Genomic DNA, 12,564 nt, shown 5'->3' on the forward strand with positions numbered 1-12,564 from the left:
GATTTCAGGCACATTAGCAGCTGTAGACGCAACTAAAGAATCTGCGCTTGGGAAAAGGTTTGAAGTGAAAGGCTTTCCCACGGGTACGTTTGGATCTTTAAATCTGTTGCCGGCATTAAATTTACAATGCACTGACTTGGATGTTCTTTTTGTCTTTTTGATTCTTCTGGTTTAATGGGACGTTTTGGAAAACAGTTAAATACTTCAAGTAAGGAATATTCTGTTTATGTTGTTTTAACGCATTATCTACGTTCCTCAACGTCTAACTGTCAGGATCTTGTTAATTTCACTTGTTCGCTTCAGAGATGGTGAGTTCGCATTTGATATGAATGAAAGGAAAACTGATACCATCGTAGAGTTTATGAAGGAGTGAGTATATTCTGTTGTGATCTGGGACCGGTTTGGTTGAAGCGAAGCCAAATTAAGGCTGATTACCTTACCTTACGCAAACCGAGGCATAACACAATGCGATAGCCTACTAACTTTTCTGCCTGAATAAACTTTTGCAAGTAGTGAGAATCTAGTTTAAATTGCTGAAAATGGATGTAAGAGTGAAGCAAAGTCTCATTTCTGACAAAATCTGACTTAGACAGAAAAGTTAGTAAGCTATCGATTGGTAATTCTCCATGTTCAAATGGTTCGGATATAAATGTTGTTTCGTTTTTCCCGCTCGCAAGAGAAACGTGAAATCTTGTGATGATTTGATATATTTGATATATTCCAGTCCGAAAGAACCTCCACCTCCGCCGCCAGCTGAACCTGAGTGGAGTGAAACTGCAACTGAGATCAATCATTTAAAAGATGATAATTTTAAAGATTTCCTAAAGAAGAAGAAGCATGTCTTGGTCATGTTTTATGCACCTTGTATGGTTCTATTTCAACACTTTTATTCCATATATCGTATTCTTATATAAGTCACTTGTCTTTCATTCCATATAGTCTCTTCTATCACCACTACACCAGTCTTTAGGGGGGGGGGTGGGTTGTTCTTTCTATACTCTTTCTGGAAACTCTTTAGAGATATCAACGTGTCTCTTACTAAGTAATTATTATTAAGTAATTATTAAGTAGGGGTCTTATTTCTTTATCCAAGAAATTCAAGGCTAAATACTGTACTTTTTGTCATGTTTTGTTTGTTACTCCTATCAGCGAATGATTACATCGCTTGTGTGTATTCACTTTGTATTTACTAGGGTGTGGTCATTGTAAAAAAGCGAAGCCTGAATTTACTGAAGCGGCAAAACATCATGCTGAAAATAAGAAGGTGCAACTTTTTATCCATAAAAGAAAGTCTATATTATAACCACCTAACCTTGAGCTGCTTGTAAAAAAGGTTTTTTTTAATTTTCTTTTATGAAGATTGGGTTTGCTGCCGTAGATTGTACTAAGGAGACTGCAGTTTGCGGTGCCCATGGAGTTGAAGGGTTTGTAATACTGTACATTTATGGTACAGAATGATAACGAAAACAACCTTTGTAATATTGTACTGATAAAGATCATACGATATCTTATATGTCTATATTTTGAGTTAAAGTAGTGATATCTTTTACATCTCGCTACGATACGGTTGAAAAAAAATTCCTTATTTGGTGGTGTCCTAACAGATTTACGTTTACTCAAAATAGCTATCCAACATTCAAGTACTTCAACTATGGTAAGAATGACGAGAAATATACTGGAGGACGTACTAAAGATGACTTTATTAAGTTCATGGAGAACCCACAAGAACCAGTGAAACCTGAACCCGAGGAAGAACAATGGTCGGATGAACCCAGTGCTGTTGAGCATTTGACTGATGGAGACTTTGAAGATTTTGTGTCAAAACATAACTCTGTGCTGGTTATGTTTTATGCACCTTGTAAGTTATTACATTTACATCCTAAAATATTCGATACATTACATTTGACCATGAAAACAGAAATGAGTCCCAGCGTTGTTCAGGCAGGCAGGGAGGGAAAAATGGGCCAACTCTGAAATGCCCATATTTGCTTAGCCATCGAGTTGGTATAACCATTTCACAAGGAATATTCTGAGGATAATCATCATTACTGCACTGGGAGTGATATTAATTCCAGATCTTTACCGTAGGGTGCGGTCATTGTAAAGCAATGAAACCAGCTTATATGGAAGCAGCCGCGGAGATGAAAGCTCAAAAGGTGTGCGAAATGTTTATGACTGATAGAAATTTTAGGAGAATCATGATGCTTTTCCTTTTTGTATCCCATAATCCTATATGTGAACGGTTTCTATAGTGATAGTAAACAATAAGGTAGTCTATGGCAGTGACAAAGAAAGCTTATTTAGTCTTGTTTTTTGTTTCAGGTCAAAGGCATGCTCGCTGCTGTTAATTGTATGCAAGAACAGAAATTACGGCAAAAATATGAAGTCAGCGGTTTTCCATCAGGTACACGATATTAGACATTGCACATGTATTCGGGTGTGTTTTTGTTTAATTTTGTTTTTACTCTTTTTCTTCCTCTTTCTATGATTTTAGTCAAGTATTTCAAGTAAGTGTACTTTGTTTTTTACTCCCTCTATAGGCCTGTTTCGGTGTTATACCTACTGTAATTTACATGCAGTTGATATAAACTCATGTCATACAACATTTTTATTTGCTGTAAGTCTAACAAATAACTTTTTATGCAGGGATGGTAAATATGCTTACGACTACCCTCGGTCGAGAACAAAAGATGATTTAGTAGATTTTATGAGAAGGTAAGTGCAAATGTATTTATAATTTTAAAACCTCGTACTGCGCCGTGTAATGTAGAGACGACTCACGAGAATATTGTACGAGTGAAAGGTTTTAAGGCCCGGTTACACTTGCAATTTTTGCTGCGATTTTCTTCTTCTGGTAGATGTGAATGAGTAATTCAGTTGCTGATGTTTTAAACATCAGAGCATTCGTAACTAATCACTCGTTCACATCTATCAAAAGAAGAAAATCGCGACAAAAATTGCAAGTGTGAACGAGCCTTTAACCCCCGATGATATTTTTACAGTCCATCTGAAGCAAACAAGAATCCTAACAACATTGTAAAGAATGATATTCCTTGGAGTGATGAGGATAACTCTGTTATTCACTTAACTGGGGATAATTTCGCAGAATTTGTCCAAAGTCATAGTTCTGTTCTTGTCATGTTTTATGCGCCATGTAAGTTTACTTCGCCTCTGGTCTGTGATCATTTTCATTGTAGAGATGCATGCATGGGAACGAAGGGGGACATGCATAAGAATAAAGAAGCTTGCTTATCTCAAATCTGACTTTTTCTGTTATTGATTTCAAGGGTGTGGCCATTGCAAGAAAACCAAACCTGAGTTTGAAACAGCAGCAGAAACGTTCAATATTAAGGAGGTACTGTATGTATGTACAATAAATCGCAGATCATTAACGCTTTTTATTTTTTTATTGTATATAAACAAAATCCATTTTCAGATTCAGATATAGTTGACTATTCCTCACTCAAAAATGTTATTTGCATTCCTTTAAAAAGGGACTTGGTAAAATGGCTGCTGTTGATTGCACACAAGACAAAGAGCTTTGTTCAAAATACGATGTCACAGGATATCCAACTAGTAAGCCTTCATTAGCCACTGTTCTATTTTTCATTTAAATTAATTTGATTAAATGTAAAATTGATTAAGTTTGAATTTGCTTTATTTAACATCTTTCGCTTTTACTAATAATATTTTCATAATTTTGTTACAGTAAAGTATTTCAAGTAAGTTTCAAACTATTTTATTTGATTAACAACGTTTTATTGCGTTTTCTTTTGGTGCTCGGTTCTATTACCCATGTTCATTTTTGTGTTTTTCAGAGAGGGCGAGGATTCGTTTAAATATTTTCAAGCAAGAACTGCAAAAGCTTTCACTGAATTCATGACAAAGTAAGTTTTATCATGTTTTCAACCTACTCGCATTTTCTAATCCCTACTGTTAACATGAAGTAGACAATACACTATTTTATGATTTATAAGTAAGTGATTTACAAATTCAAAATGGCGTGTAACTTTTTAGCTTTTCAAAGTGTAGTTAAGCGCCCTATAGATACAACTAGCCTGCATGGCAGGCGGTCCATAGCTACAACCGGTCCATAGCTACAACCGGTCCCAGATGTCTACTGTGTGTGCCTATAACATGTGCTCATAATAACGTTTTTAATTTCCAGTCCCCAGCCACCGGAGCCAGAATGGGATACAATTCCTGGAAAAGTGAAACATCTTACAGACGACAACATTCATGACGTGTTGAAAGCTCATAAGTCTGTGCTTGTCATGTTTTATTCACCAAGTAAGTTTAACTTGACGCCATACTGAACTTGCGTGGAAAGTCGACTGTAAACCACGTACTCGTGTATTTTAACAGTTTTAAAATATAAGATTAGGTGAATAGTTCATATATTTTCCAGGATGTGGTTATTGCAAAACTATGAAACCTGACTATATTGCAGCTGCTGAACAACTTAGTTCAGAAGGGGTAGGTTCAATCGTACCAGGTTCAGATAAATTCCCCCTATCAATCAGTATATTAAACTTTCTATATTTTTTGCCAGTCTGATATAGTATTGGCTGCAATGGATGCGACAAAACACCTCACAACTGCTAAAGAACATGTCACTACAGGCTATCCAACAAGTACAACATTAGTTTTATATTTGCATTTTTGTATATATTCTCGTCAATGCAACTGGTCTTTCTGATTCTTCTACATCTTTTCTTTTGTCTTTATAGTAAAGTTTTTCCGGTAAGAAAAACATTTAGCTACTCTACGTATGCCATTCTTTTGTAATCACACAAACTACATAATTTAGATTCTTGATTTCATTTGTATCCTAATTCCATGCAGTCAAACAACTAAAGCAATTAAAGCTAAAATTAAATTGTCTATCGTTGCTTTTAGAAATGGAGAGGAAATTGAGGAATATGAGGGTAATAGAAGTAAAATGGATATCATAAAATACGTCAAAACGTAAGGACTTTTTACGGAAATCAGTCGTATATTCCATGAACTGTAATCATAGCTTGATCTGTATGTGGTTCAATTGTGGAAACCCTGATACTTACCCAGTGACTTCGACCAGTTTCACTTGTAGTTGCAATAATGGAGGAATTGTTTTGCTGTAGAAAAGACCGAGATGAAGATGAAGACCAGGAGGACAAGAGTGACGAAAATGAAGACAAATGGCAATTTCAAATTGTCCAAGAACTGACTCAGGATAATTTTGAAACAACTTTAGCTGGAGTTGAACATTCTTTAGTTATGTTTTTTGCACCATGTAAGTACAGTACTACCAGTATGACTAAATATATTAATCCATTTTATAACCTCCATGCACTTTGCTGTCTGTCTTCCTTCTGTCCAGATTTAATTTCTAAATATGAACTATTTCATCTCGTAGGGTGCGGTCATTGCAAGAATACTAAACCCCATTTTGAAGAAGCAGCATCGAAAATACAAGATGAAAAAAATAAGTTAATGGCTGCTATTGACTGCACGGTGGAGACAGGTTAGTTATTACATAATTTCACAACACGGTAACCAAGAAACGTTTTGGGTTTTGCAGAATTTTCTGGAAATTAACTGCATGGTAACTTAATAGACTATAGTCTGCTTTATTCATAAAATATACATACTTAGTATCATGAGCAGCCTTTTAAATATATTTGACAAAAATGAATTCTGTTACCCAACAGTTGGGCTGCATTCAATCGTATCAATAATTGCTTCCACGATCATTAAAAAATCGCTACTTGTGATATTTTGGCAAATTTGGCATCACAAACATTTGCCTTGGCTCCAAGATTTTTCACAGAAAAATTTCAACATTTGGTTCCAAGAAAAGAGAAAACCTTTTTTATCATCCGAAGCTTTCAGCCAACTTCGATATAAAATTTGTGTTTTGTGTTCTTTATAGAATTGTGTGGAAAAGAAAACGTTAGCGGATATCCGACTATTAAATATTATAATTATGGACGCAATACGGTGAATTATGAAAACTCGAGGACTTCTGAAGATTTTCTTTCCTTTTTCGATCAGTTTTCATCTACCGCGTCCACTTCGAACAAGAAGGAAGAATTATAAAGTACAGCTCGTTTAGCTATTTTTTAATTTTGTTCTATATATTATATATATATGCTTCCACTTGACTAAGCTGACAAAATCCGAATATTAGTTTTACCCTTTTTCACAATTACAATTCACTTACATACTTTTTATATTTCGAACACCTCAAACGGACATTGCATTATTATTTAATACAAACCAACTGCATTAATTCGTTTTGGTCTTTTTGAATTGATGAGAATTTTTAGCAATAGCCTTACGGGCAGCTCAGATTACAGACCCTTGGCCTTGCTCCATAGAACATCCCATGCAAATTATACATATCATTCCTCGGTGTGGCTTTATCATTGCGTCGTATACTGTGTACACCATCACTTCATTGGCATTGATAGCATCATTACTTGATAACCGGCTTTTGCTCCCTAATAGAAAACGCCCTCATTGGGTGCTCTGGCGCCTTCTCTAAAGGCTGCCTTCTCTAAAGCCTGCCTTCTCTAATGCCTGACTTCTCTAAAGCCTTGGCTTCTTTAAAGCCTGCCTTCTCTAAAGCCTGCCTTCTCTAAAGGCTGCCTTCTGTTCTGCACTATTCCAGTAATACGGGCTAGTCTACCACTCTTAAAGTCTAAGCCAGGGTAGCTGGCTAAGTTTGTGTCATGCTAAACATCGTGTTACCAAACTTTGCTGGATACTAGTTAAGTATCGAGCTTTTCTTCGTCAGAAAGCAGTTTTTGACCTGAGAATGACCTTGCTTCTACAGTATTCATGGGTCGACTAATTCATGGTCGAGCGCGATACCAGAATCCGAAAGACCACAGGATCAAAATTTAAACTAAAAATTCAAATTATACACTTGGAATTGTTTTATGCATTGACGTCACTGTCATGATTGACCAATCACATTCACTTATTTCCCTATGATTTAAGTAATTACGTAAGTCCTTGATCACACCTTGACACTTACAGGCAGTTTACCGTTTACGTCGAGGTTTACGTTACAAGAAGTCAGTACATTTATGAACGCAAGCTTTCCATTGATCGCAGAAAAATTGACGCTTTGCACTGCCACTGGTGAGTAATTACGAGTTTGCATGGAATATAGATACTTTTATGAATATGTTACGTTGACTGAGACGCATGGTCGACCAGTTCCGGATACATTTCACTGGCATTGCAAGCTTTGCCAAACATCCGATATGATATTTTGTCAATGTAATGTGATACATTATTTTGATATTCAAACACGACGGAGGTAATAAACTGATTATTAGTAGCTATGAACAGGATATTGTTCTTAGCTTTTAGCATATTTCATGCTTTACAAAAAAGTTCCCCAAAGCCAAGGCCCAGCGTTTTATTGGGTAACTTTGCTAGAAGAATGATTTAGCAACTAAAATAAATGCAATGCCAAAAAAAGGTACCAAGTTAACTCTCAAAATTGTCAAAGAGCAGCGCTGGCAGTGTAAATGGTCATTGTTGTTGATAACCAGTAAAGAAGAATTGTTCTTAAAAACAAAGAGCTTTATTTGAATCCAACGTTTTAGTGTGTTCCCAATTTAGAAGACTCATATTAGGCAAATTCACTGATTGGACAATTTGGAACGAATGAGCCAAAGACAAATTGAAAATGGAGACCAACTGACGTGTGCGCCTTTATATTACTGATCAGTGCTTCATATATAGACATGCCACACAGCCCATGCACGGGGGTCCGACCACAATGAAATTTTCTACATTCTAGTAAATGTTTTAATATTGATCTGACTAATGTCCGATTACACTGCATGCACACATTCAATTTATGGACACTGCACGGCTAACGGTGTTTTATCCGTGCTCGTAATACCAATTCAGATACAAATCAACATGCAGCTCAGGGACAGGGTATAATGATTAAAAACAAGGCGTATATGCTCGAATATGCTCGAATACTTCTGCATTATCGAACGCCTTTTAATTATTTATCCGTCGGTCAAATTCGATTGAATTGTTTGAAATGGCGGGAGGTAATTTTTATTTCTATCACATCGCCTTCAGCGAATAATTCATATTCAACACTAGAGGATATGCGATAAAAATATAGTCGTAGATACATACTGTCATCAACCATAGTTTTTAGTATCAATGGGCGGTATATTTACTTCGTTTATTCTTTGCTGGTGGCATCCAAAGTATACCTTTTTGCATGATCAATATCTACTATATCATACTCTATATTGGTAGGTTATTGCCATTAATACAATACATGCAGGCATACGTACTTAAAACTAGAGACTTAACTCAACAAGCCCGATTTATCAAACACAGGAAGGCGACAGATTAGCACACCCATATAAGCACAGCTAGATAAGCGACAGGTAAGCGCATGCATCCACTTTCATTGATAACTCTCAGCCTCCGGACTGGCTTTGCAGAACACAGCCTTATTAATTATATAACCCAAATACCACTTACTTTATTTCAGATTAACGCGCCAATTTGTTTTAGGTTGAAAAGAATAATGGTAGAAAGTGAAAAATGCTTGGTCGTAGGCTTGCTGCTCGCCTTCGCTATTGTTGCCCATGTCAGGTAACTAATCTTAAGATGTAACACTCAGACGGGCATATTTACAGGGCATTTTTTAACTATCATGTAACTGCTGGGCCATAGGTATAGGCCTTCTATCCCTGTGGAAAACAATAAAAAAATCTGTTTCATTGTCGCGTTTATTATATGTTTGAAGCGTTGTGAGCTAATACTCACAACTCACTTTACCGTAGGATCATAAATTCATAAAAAATGCCCTTGACTATTGAGTAACTATATCTAAAACATGTTAGTTGATGTTATTTATATATTATTGTTATTTATTCTGTCTTGAACAGAGGAGAAGAAGAACTATGGTGTGACTTCATCATTGTTGGAGCTGGGACATCCAGTCTCGGCCTAGCAGCGAGACTTGCTGAGGTTTCCTCGTGGAAAGTATGTGTGTTTGAAAGAGGACCAATGGAAGAAAGAATGAAAGGTAGAAACAAACCAATCTGATTATTACAGATTACCTACTTTAGACCGTGCGCCACACCTTACTCTTCGTCGTTTGTCTAAGACTTTTTATTCTTAAACACTTTGCTTCTAAGGTTGGTACACAAATAGCTACAAATTTACCAGTCCGCATGACCCATTATGGCTTACTCAACCAACGCTTCAAACATTGGTGAAGAAGGGAAATTACTGGAGCAATCCAAACAAAGATGGCCGCTTGATTTACATTCCTCGGTTCCGTGGCCGTGGTGGAACTTCACGTGTCTATGGGGCAATCGTCAGACGAGCTAGTCCTGCAGTTCTAGATCTCTGGCCGAATGGTTGGAAACATGAAGATATGACGCAATACTACAAGAAATTAGAAGATCATTATTGTTACTATGACCTGGCAAACGTCACAGGAATACCAAAAAATGTTTGTGAGAAATGGCATGGACACGGTGGACCGATGCAAGTAAATTCACAAGTACAAGAAGCTTTTCAGAAGTTTCCAAGAACAATGAAGTATTTATGTGAAGACAAGGAGAAGCCATGGAATGGTTATAAAAGTGATTACAATGGGCCAGAGAGTGACAGAATTAGCTGCAGCGTTTTCCAGCAGTATAAACTCCGAACCGATAAAGATTATTATCCAAGCGACGAAGCTAGAAGAAATCGTGCATCCAAAACAGCTCGTGGTAGTAGCTACACTGGTTATTACGAACATAATGACGCGAAACCCTACCTCAGTGTTTCTGCACCGGTGTCACAGATAATTTTTGACGGTGAAAGAAAGGCAGTTGGTGTATCATATTGGGATAAAACAACCGGGGAAATAAAGGTAGCAAATGCGCGTAAAGAAGTAATCTTAGGTGGCGGTACCTTCGATACCCCTCATTTACTTCAAGTCAGCGGAGTTGGTCCACGAAACCTTCTTAAAAAAATTGGCGTAGAATTAGTGGCCGAAAATGAGGAAGTCGGAAAGAATTTATGGGATCATATTTCTGTGCCATATGTTCTAGAACTAAGTAAAGAATCTTTGGAGTTATGTTGTACAAATGAAACGGACCCTATACCTAGAGTCGATATTGATGGCGCTTCGTATGAAACAAAGAAATTGGAATCCATCAATGGCCCTTTCTCCTGGATCTTGCATTATCGTTCTAATATCACACGAGTCCCTAAAAAAATGTCCGATATTCAACTGTATGTAATGGGCAACTCAAAACTCTTTGACGAGACAGATGCGCTGTGTACATCCGACCCCCCGGAATATAATGATCAAGATGAAGAAGATGAATCACACGACAAGGACACTATTCAGGGAACCATTCGCATTATCGACCAATGGCCTGAATATCGCGGCTCCGTCAAATCAGTTACACCACATATTTTTGACAAACCTGAAATTGAATATGGTTGGTCATACACCAAAGACGGTGTTCCCTCAGATGAATTTAAAAAAGTTTCCCAACTATTCCGTGAACAAGTTAAACTGCTTCGTGAGATGTTTTTTGGTGATAACGTTAGGGAAGATCTAAAGCGTTTAGTAGTAAGCGAAGTAGCTCCAGGACATGATATTGATACCGATGACAAATTTGATGCTTGGTTGAGAGGAATGTTAGTTTCTGCTTTGCATCCAGTAGGTACGTGTAAAATGCCCGAGTGTTCTGACGAATTCTTGAGGGTGAAAGGCGTTTCTTCTCTTAGAGTCTGCGATGCCTCCGCATTTGCTACGCAAATCGACGGAAACCCAGCAGCAACGCTTTACGCAATGGGGGAAAAACTTGCTGACATGTTAAAGTTTGAGTATTTAAAATACATTAAGCTTGCAGTTCGCGTAGAGATACCAAGTCCCATGGTGAAGGATGCGGATCTGCCATTCCTGAACAGAGTCAAAAAGGATATTACGTCGAGACTGCAGGCTGAATGTTTTCAGTGTTTTGAAGTGTCTTTGACTCCAGACTTGATATCAACAGGAAAGGATACATCAGCTATGATTTTTAAATGGTCGATTGTCTGTACTCAGGAAGTGAATGAACGTAAGATTGTTGACTTTCTTGTAAAAGAAACGCTAAGTGGTAGGAGAAAAGCAAGTTATTGCAATGCTGATAGTTATCCTGAGTTTAATCGAAAAGAAACGAGCACTGTGGAACGCGAATCTGGACCAAGACACAAAGTGGATCCGTATGTGTTTGTTGTTTGGTGTCAAGGATATTCTGGTGTGAATCCTGATAGCTTGTGGAAAAAGGCTGGTGCTTGGCATGGCGAAGGAGGAAAGGTACCAGGATCCAAAAATTGTTTTAAGTTGAATTGCGAAAAGGAAACTTGTTCTGTTTTGGAGCATGCGAACGATGCCAATCGTGAGCTGATTTATAAAGAACCAGACTTGAACTTGCCAGCGAGTGGATACGTATCAACTAAGAAAGTTGTTGCTCGAGATGATGGTGGTTCATCAGCCTTCTTCCGAACCTCAGCAATGATCGCATCTCCAGAGGCAGATTGGTATAAAGATGTGGCCGGATATTTATTGGAAACGGTTTATGCCAGCTCTGGGCGTCGGTATGCTAGACAATATCCACCTCTTGATAGTCAATCAGGTTGGTGGACGGAGTTGCCTGGAGGTCTGCTTATCTATGAAACTAGTTCCAGAATATATAGTAGAGAATCGGTCGCTGCGTTTGATCTTGATGGGACAATTATTAAAACCAAAAGTGGCAAAGATTTTCCAATTGACAAGAACGACTGGATTTTTACGTCTCAAGAAGTGAAACTAAAGTTAGAAGAAAACCAAAAGGGTGGTATTAATAACGTTATTATGAGTAACCAAGGAGGCATTGGTCTGGGATTACAAGACAAGCTGGAATGGATGGAAAAAATTGAAGATATAACATCTCAGTTAAATATACCAATCTTCGTACTTGCTGCAACAAAGGAAAACAATTATCGCAAGCCAGACGTTGGTATGTGGGAATATTACTATTGTACATTGAATCAATTTAAAATGATTAATATGAAAACTGCCATTTATGTTGGAGATGCTGCAGGAAGACCAAACGACCATGGTGACTCTGATCGAAAGTTTGCAGAAAATGTTGGGATTGCCTTTCAAACACCTGAAGAATATTTTGAAAAGACCCATTCTGAACTTTGATTTCTTATCGGCGGTTTCCTCTTAAAATATTTACTGTTTATTAATTAATCGTTCATAGAACTCGTAGAGGGTTGCTTTTCGAAATTTGTTGGCATTGCCATTGTTGCATATAGGCTTCAACGTTGTTTAGTTCTGTATGCGTGCATGCATTATGTATCCATGAAACATATCTTTAGTTTATTTGTGGTGTATTATTCGTAGATATTAAGATATAACTTGATACCTCGTCTCACATCTATTTATACAATTATACTGCAAGCTATCTTTCATTGTATGCATAACCAATGCATATTTAACTGCATTGGTTAATAAAATGAGTTGAAAAGCGAATTTGAAGGGCAAACAGAGTA

General features: G+C 37.3%; 2 protein-coding genes across 4 annotated transcripts in view; both read left to right on the forward strand.

The window, feature by feature from the left end:
- LOC114518512 (protein disulfide-isomerase A5-like) overlaps positions 1–6,254 on the forward strand; it is a 28,734-nt gene extending 22,480 nt beyond the window's left edge. Inside the window, exons 14-37 of one of the 2 annotated variants that reach the window (XM_028538534.1) lie at positions 2–83; positions 196–208; positions 304–369; positions 725–864; positions 1,194–1,264; positions 1,360–1,424; positions 1,626–1,858; positions 2,089–2,156; positions 2,323–2,404; positions 2,495–2,507; positions 2,647–2,715; positions 3,003–3,154; positions 3,288–3,355; positions 3,495–3,576; positions 3,710–3,722; positions 3,819–3,887; positions 4,169–4,290; positions 4,409–4,476; positions 4,553–4,634; positions 4,731–4,743; positions 4,900–4,968; positions 5,124–5,275; positions 5,399–5,506; positions 5,915–6,254. In XM_028538534.1, the coding sequence (XP_028394335.1) occupies positions 2–83; positions 196–208; positions 304–369; positions 725–864; positions 1,194–1,264; positions 1,360–1,424; positions 1,626–1,858; positions 2,089–2,156; positions 2,323–2,404; positions 2,495–2,507; positions 2,647–2,715; positions 3,003–3,154; positions 3,288–3,355; positions 3,495–3,576; positions 3,710–3,722; positions 3,819–3,887; positions 4,169–4,290; positions 4,409–4,476; positions 4,553–4,634; positions 4,731–4,743; positions 4,900–4,968; positions 5,124–5,275; positions 5,399–5,506; positions 5,915–6,081 (2,067 nt within the window). In that variant the 3' untranslated portion in view covers positions 6,082–6,254. The remainder of the gene's footprint in view (position 1; positions 84–195; positions 209–303; positions 370–724; positions 865–1,193; positions 1,265–1,359; positions 1,425–1,625; positions 1,859–2,088; positions 2,157–2,322; positions 2,405–2,494; positions 2,508–2,646; positions 2,716–3,002; positions 3,155–3,287; positions 3,356–3,494; positions 3,577–3,709; positions 3,723–3,818; positions 3,888–4,168; positions 4,291–4,408; positions 4,477–4,552; positions 4,635–4,730; positions 4,744–4,899; positions 4,969–5,123; positions 5,276–5,398; positions 5,507–5,914) is intronic. The other variant, XM_028538543.1, reaches the window with a different exon arrangement.
- Positions 6,255–7,039: 785 nt separating this feature from the next.
- On the forward strand, positions 7,040–12,395 carry LOC114520949. Of its 2 annotated transcripts, XM_028541302.1 has the most exons (4): positions 7,040–7,131; positions 8,548–8,628; positions 8,925–9,064; positions 9,177–12,395. In XM_028541302.1, exons 2-4 carry the CDS (start codon positions 8,561–8,563, stop codon positions 12,212–12,214), a joined length of 3,246 nt encoding a protein of 1,081 aa, XP_028397103.1. In that variant the 5' UTR covers positions 7,040–7,131; positions 8,548–8,560; the 3' UTR covers positions 12,215–12,395. The 2 variants fall into 2 exon arrangements, with proteins under 2 accessions (XP_028397103.1, XP_028397112.1); XM_028541311.1 differs by lacking the exon at positions 8,548–8,628.
- The last annotated feature ends 169 nt before the right edge of the window (positions 12,396–12,564 follow it).

This window comes from Dendronephthya gigantea, unplaced genomic scaffold (assembly GCF_004324835.1).
Source record: "Dendronephthya gigantea isolate DGI-Jeju-01 unplaced genomic scaffold, DenGig_1.0 000000F, whole genome shotgun sequence".
NCBI classification, from domain to species: domain Eukaryota; kingdom Metazoa; phylum Cnidaria; class Anthozoa; order Malacalcyonacea; family Nephtheidae; genus Dendronephthya; species Dendronephthya gigantea.

Coding starts and splice junctions, on each gene's coding strand:
- LOC114520949 (XM_028541302.1), top strand. CDS start 8,561: ATGGTAGAAAGTGAAAAATGCTTGGTCGTAGGCTTGCTGCTCGCCTTC. Junction 8,629..8,924: donor GCTATTGTTGCCCATGTCAG/GTAACTAATCTT, acceptor TGTCTTGAACAG/AGGAGAAGAAGAACTATGGT. Junction 9,065..9,176: donor AATGGAAGAAAGAATGAAAG/GTAGAAACAAAC, acceptor TTTGCTTCTAAG/GTTGGTACACAAATAGCTAC.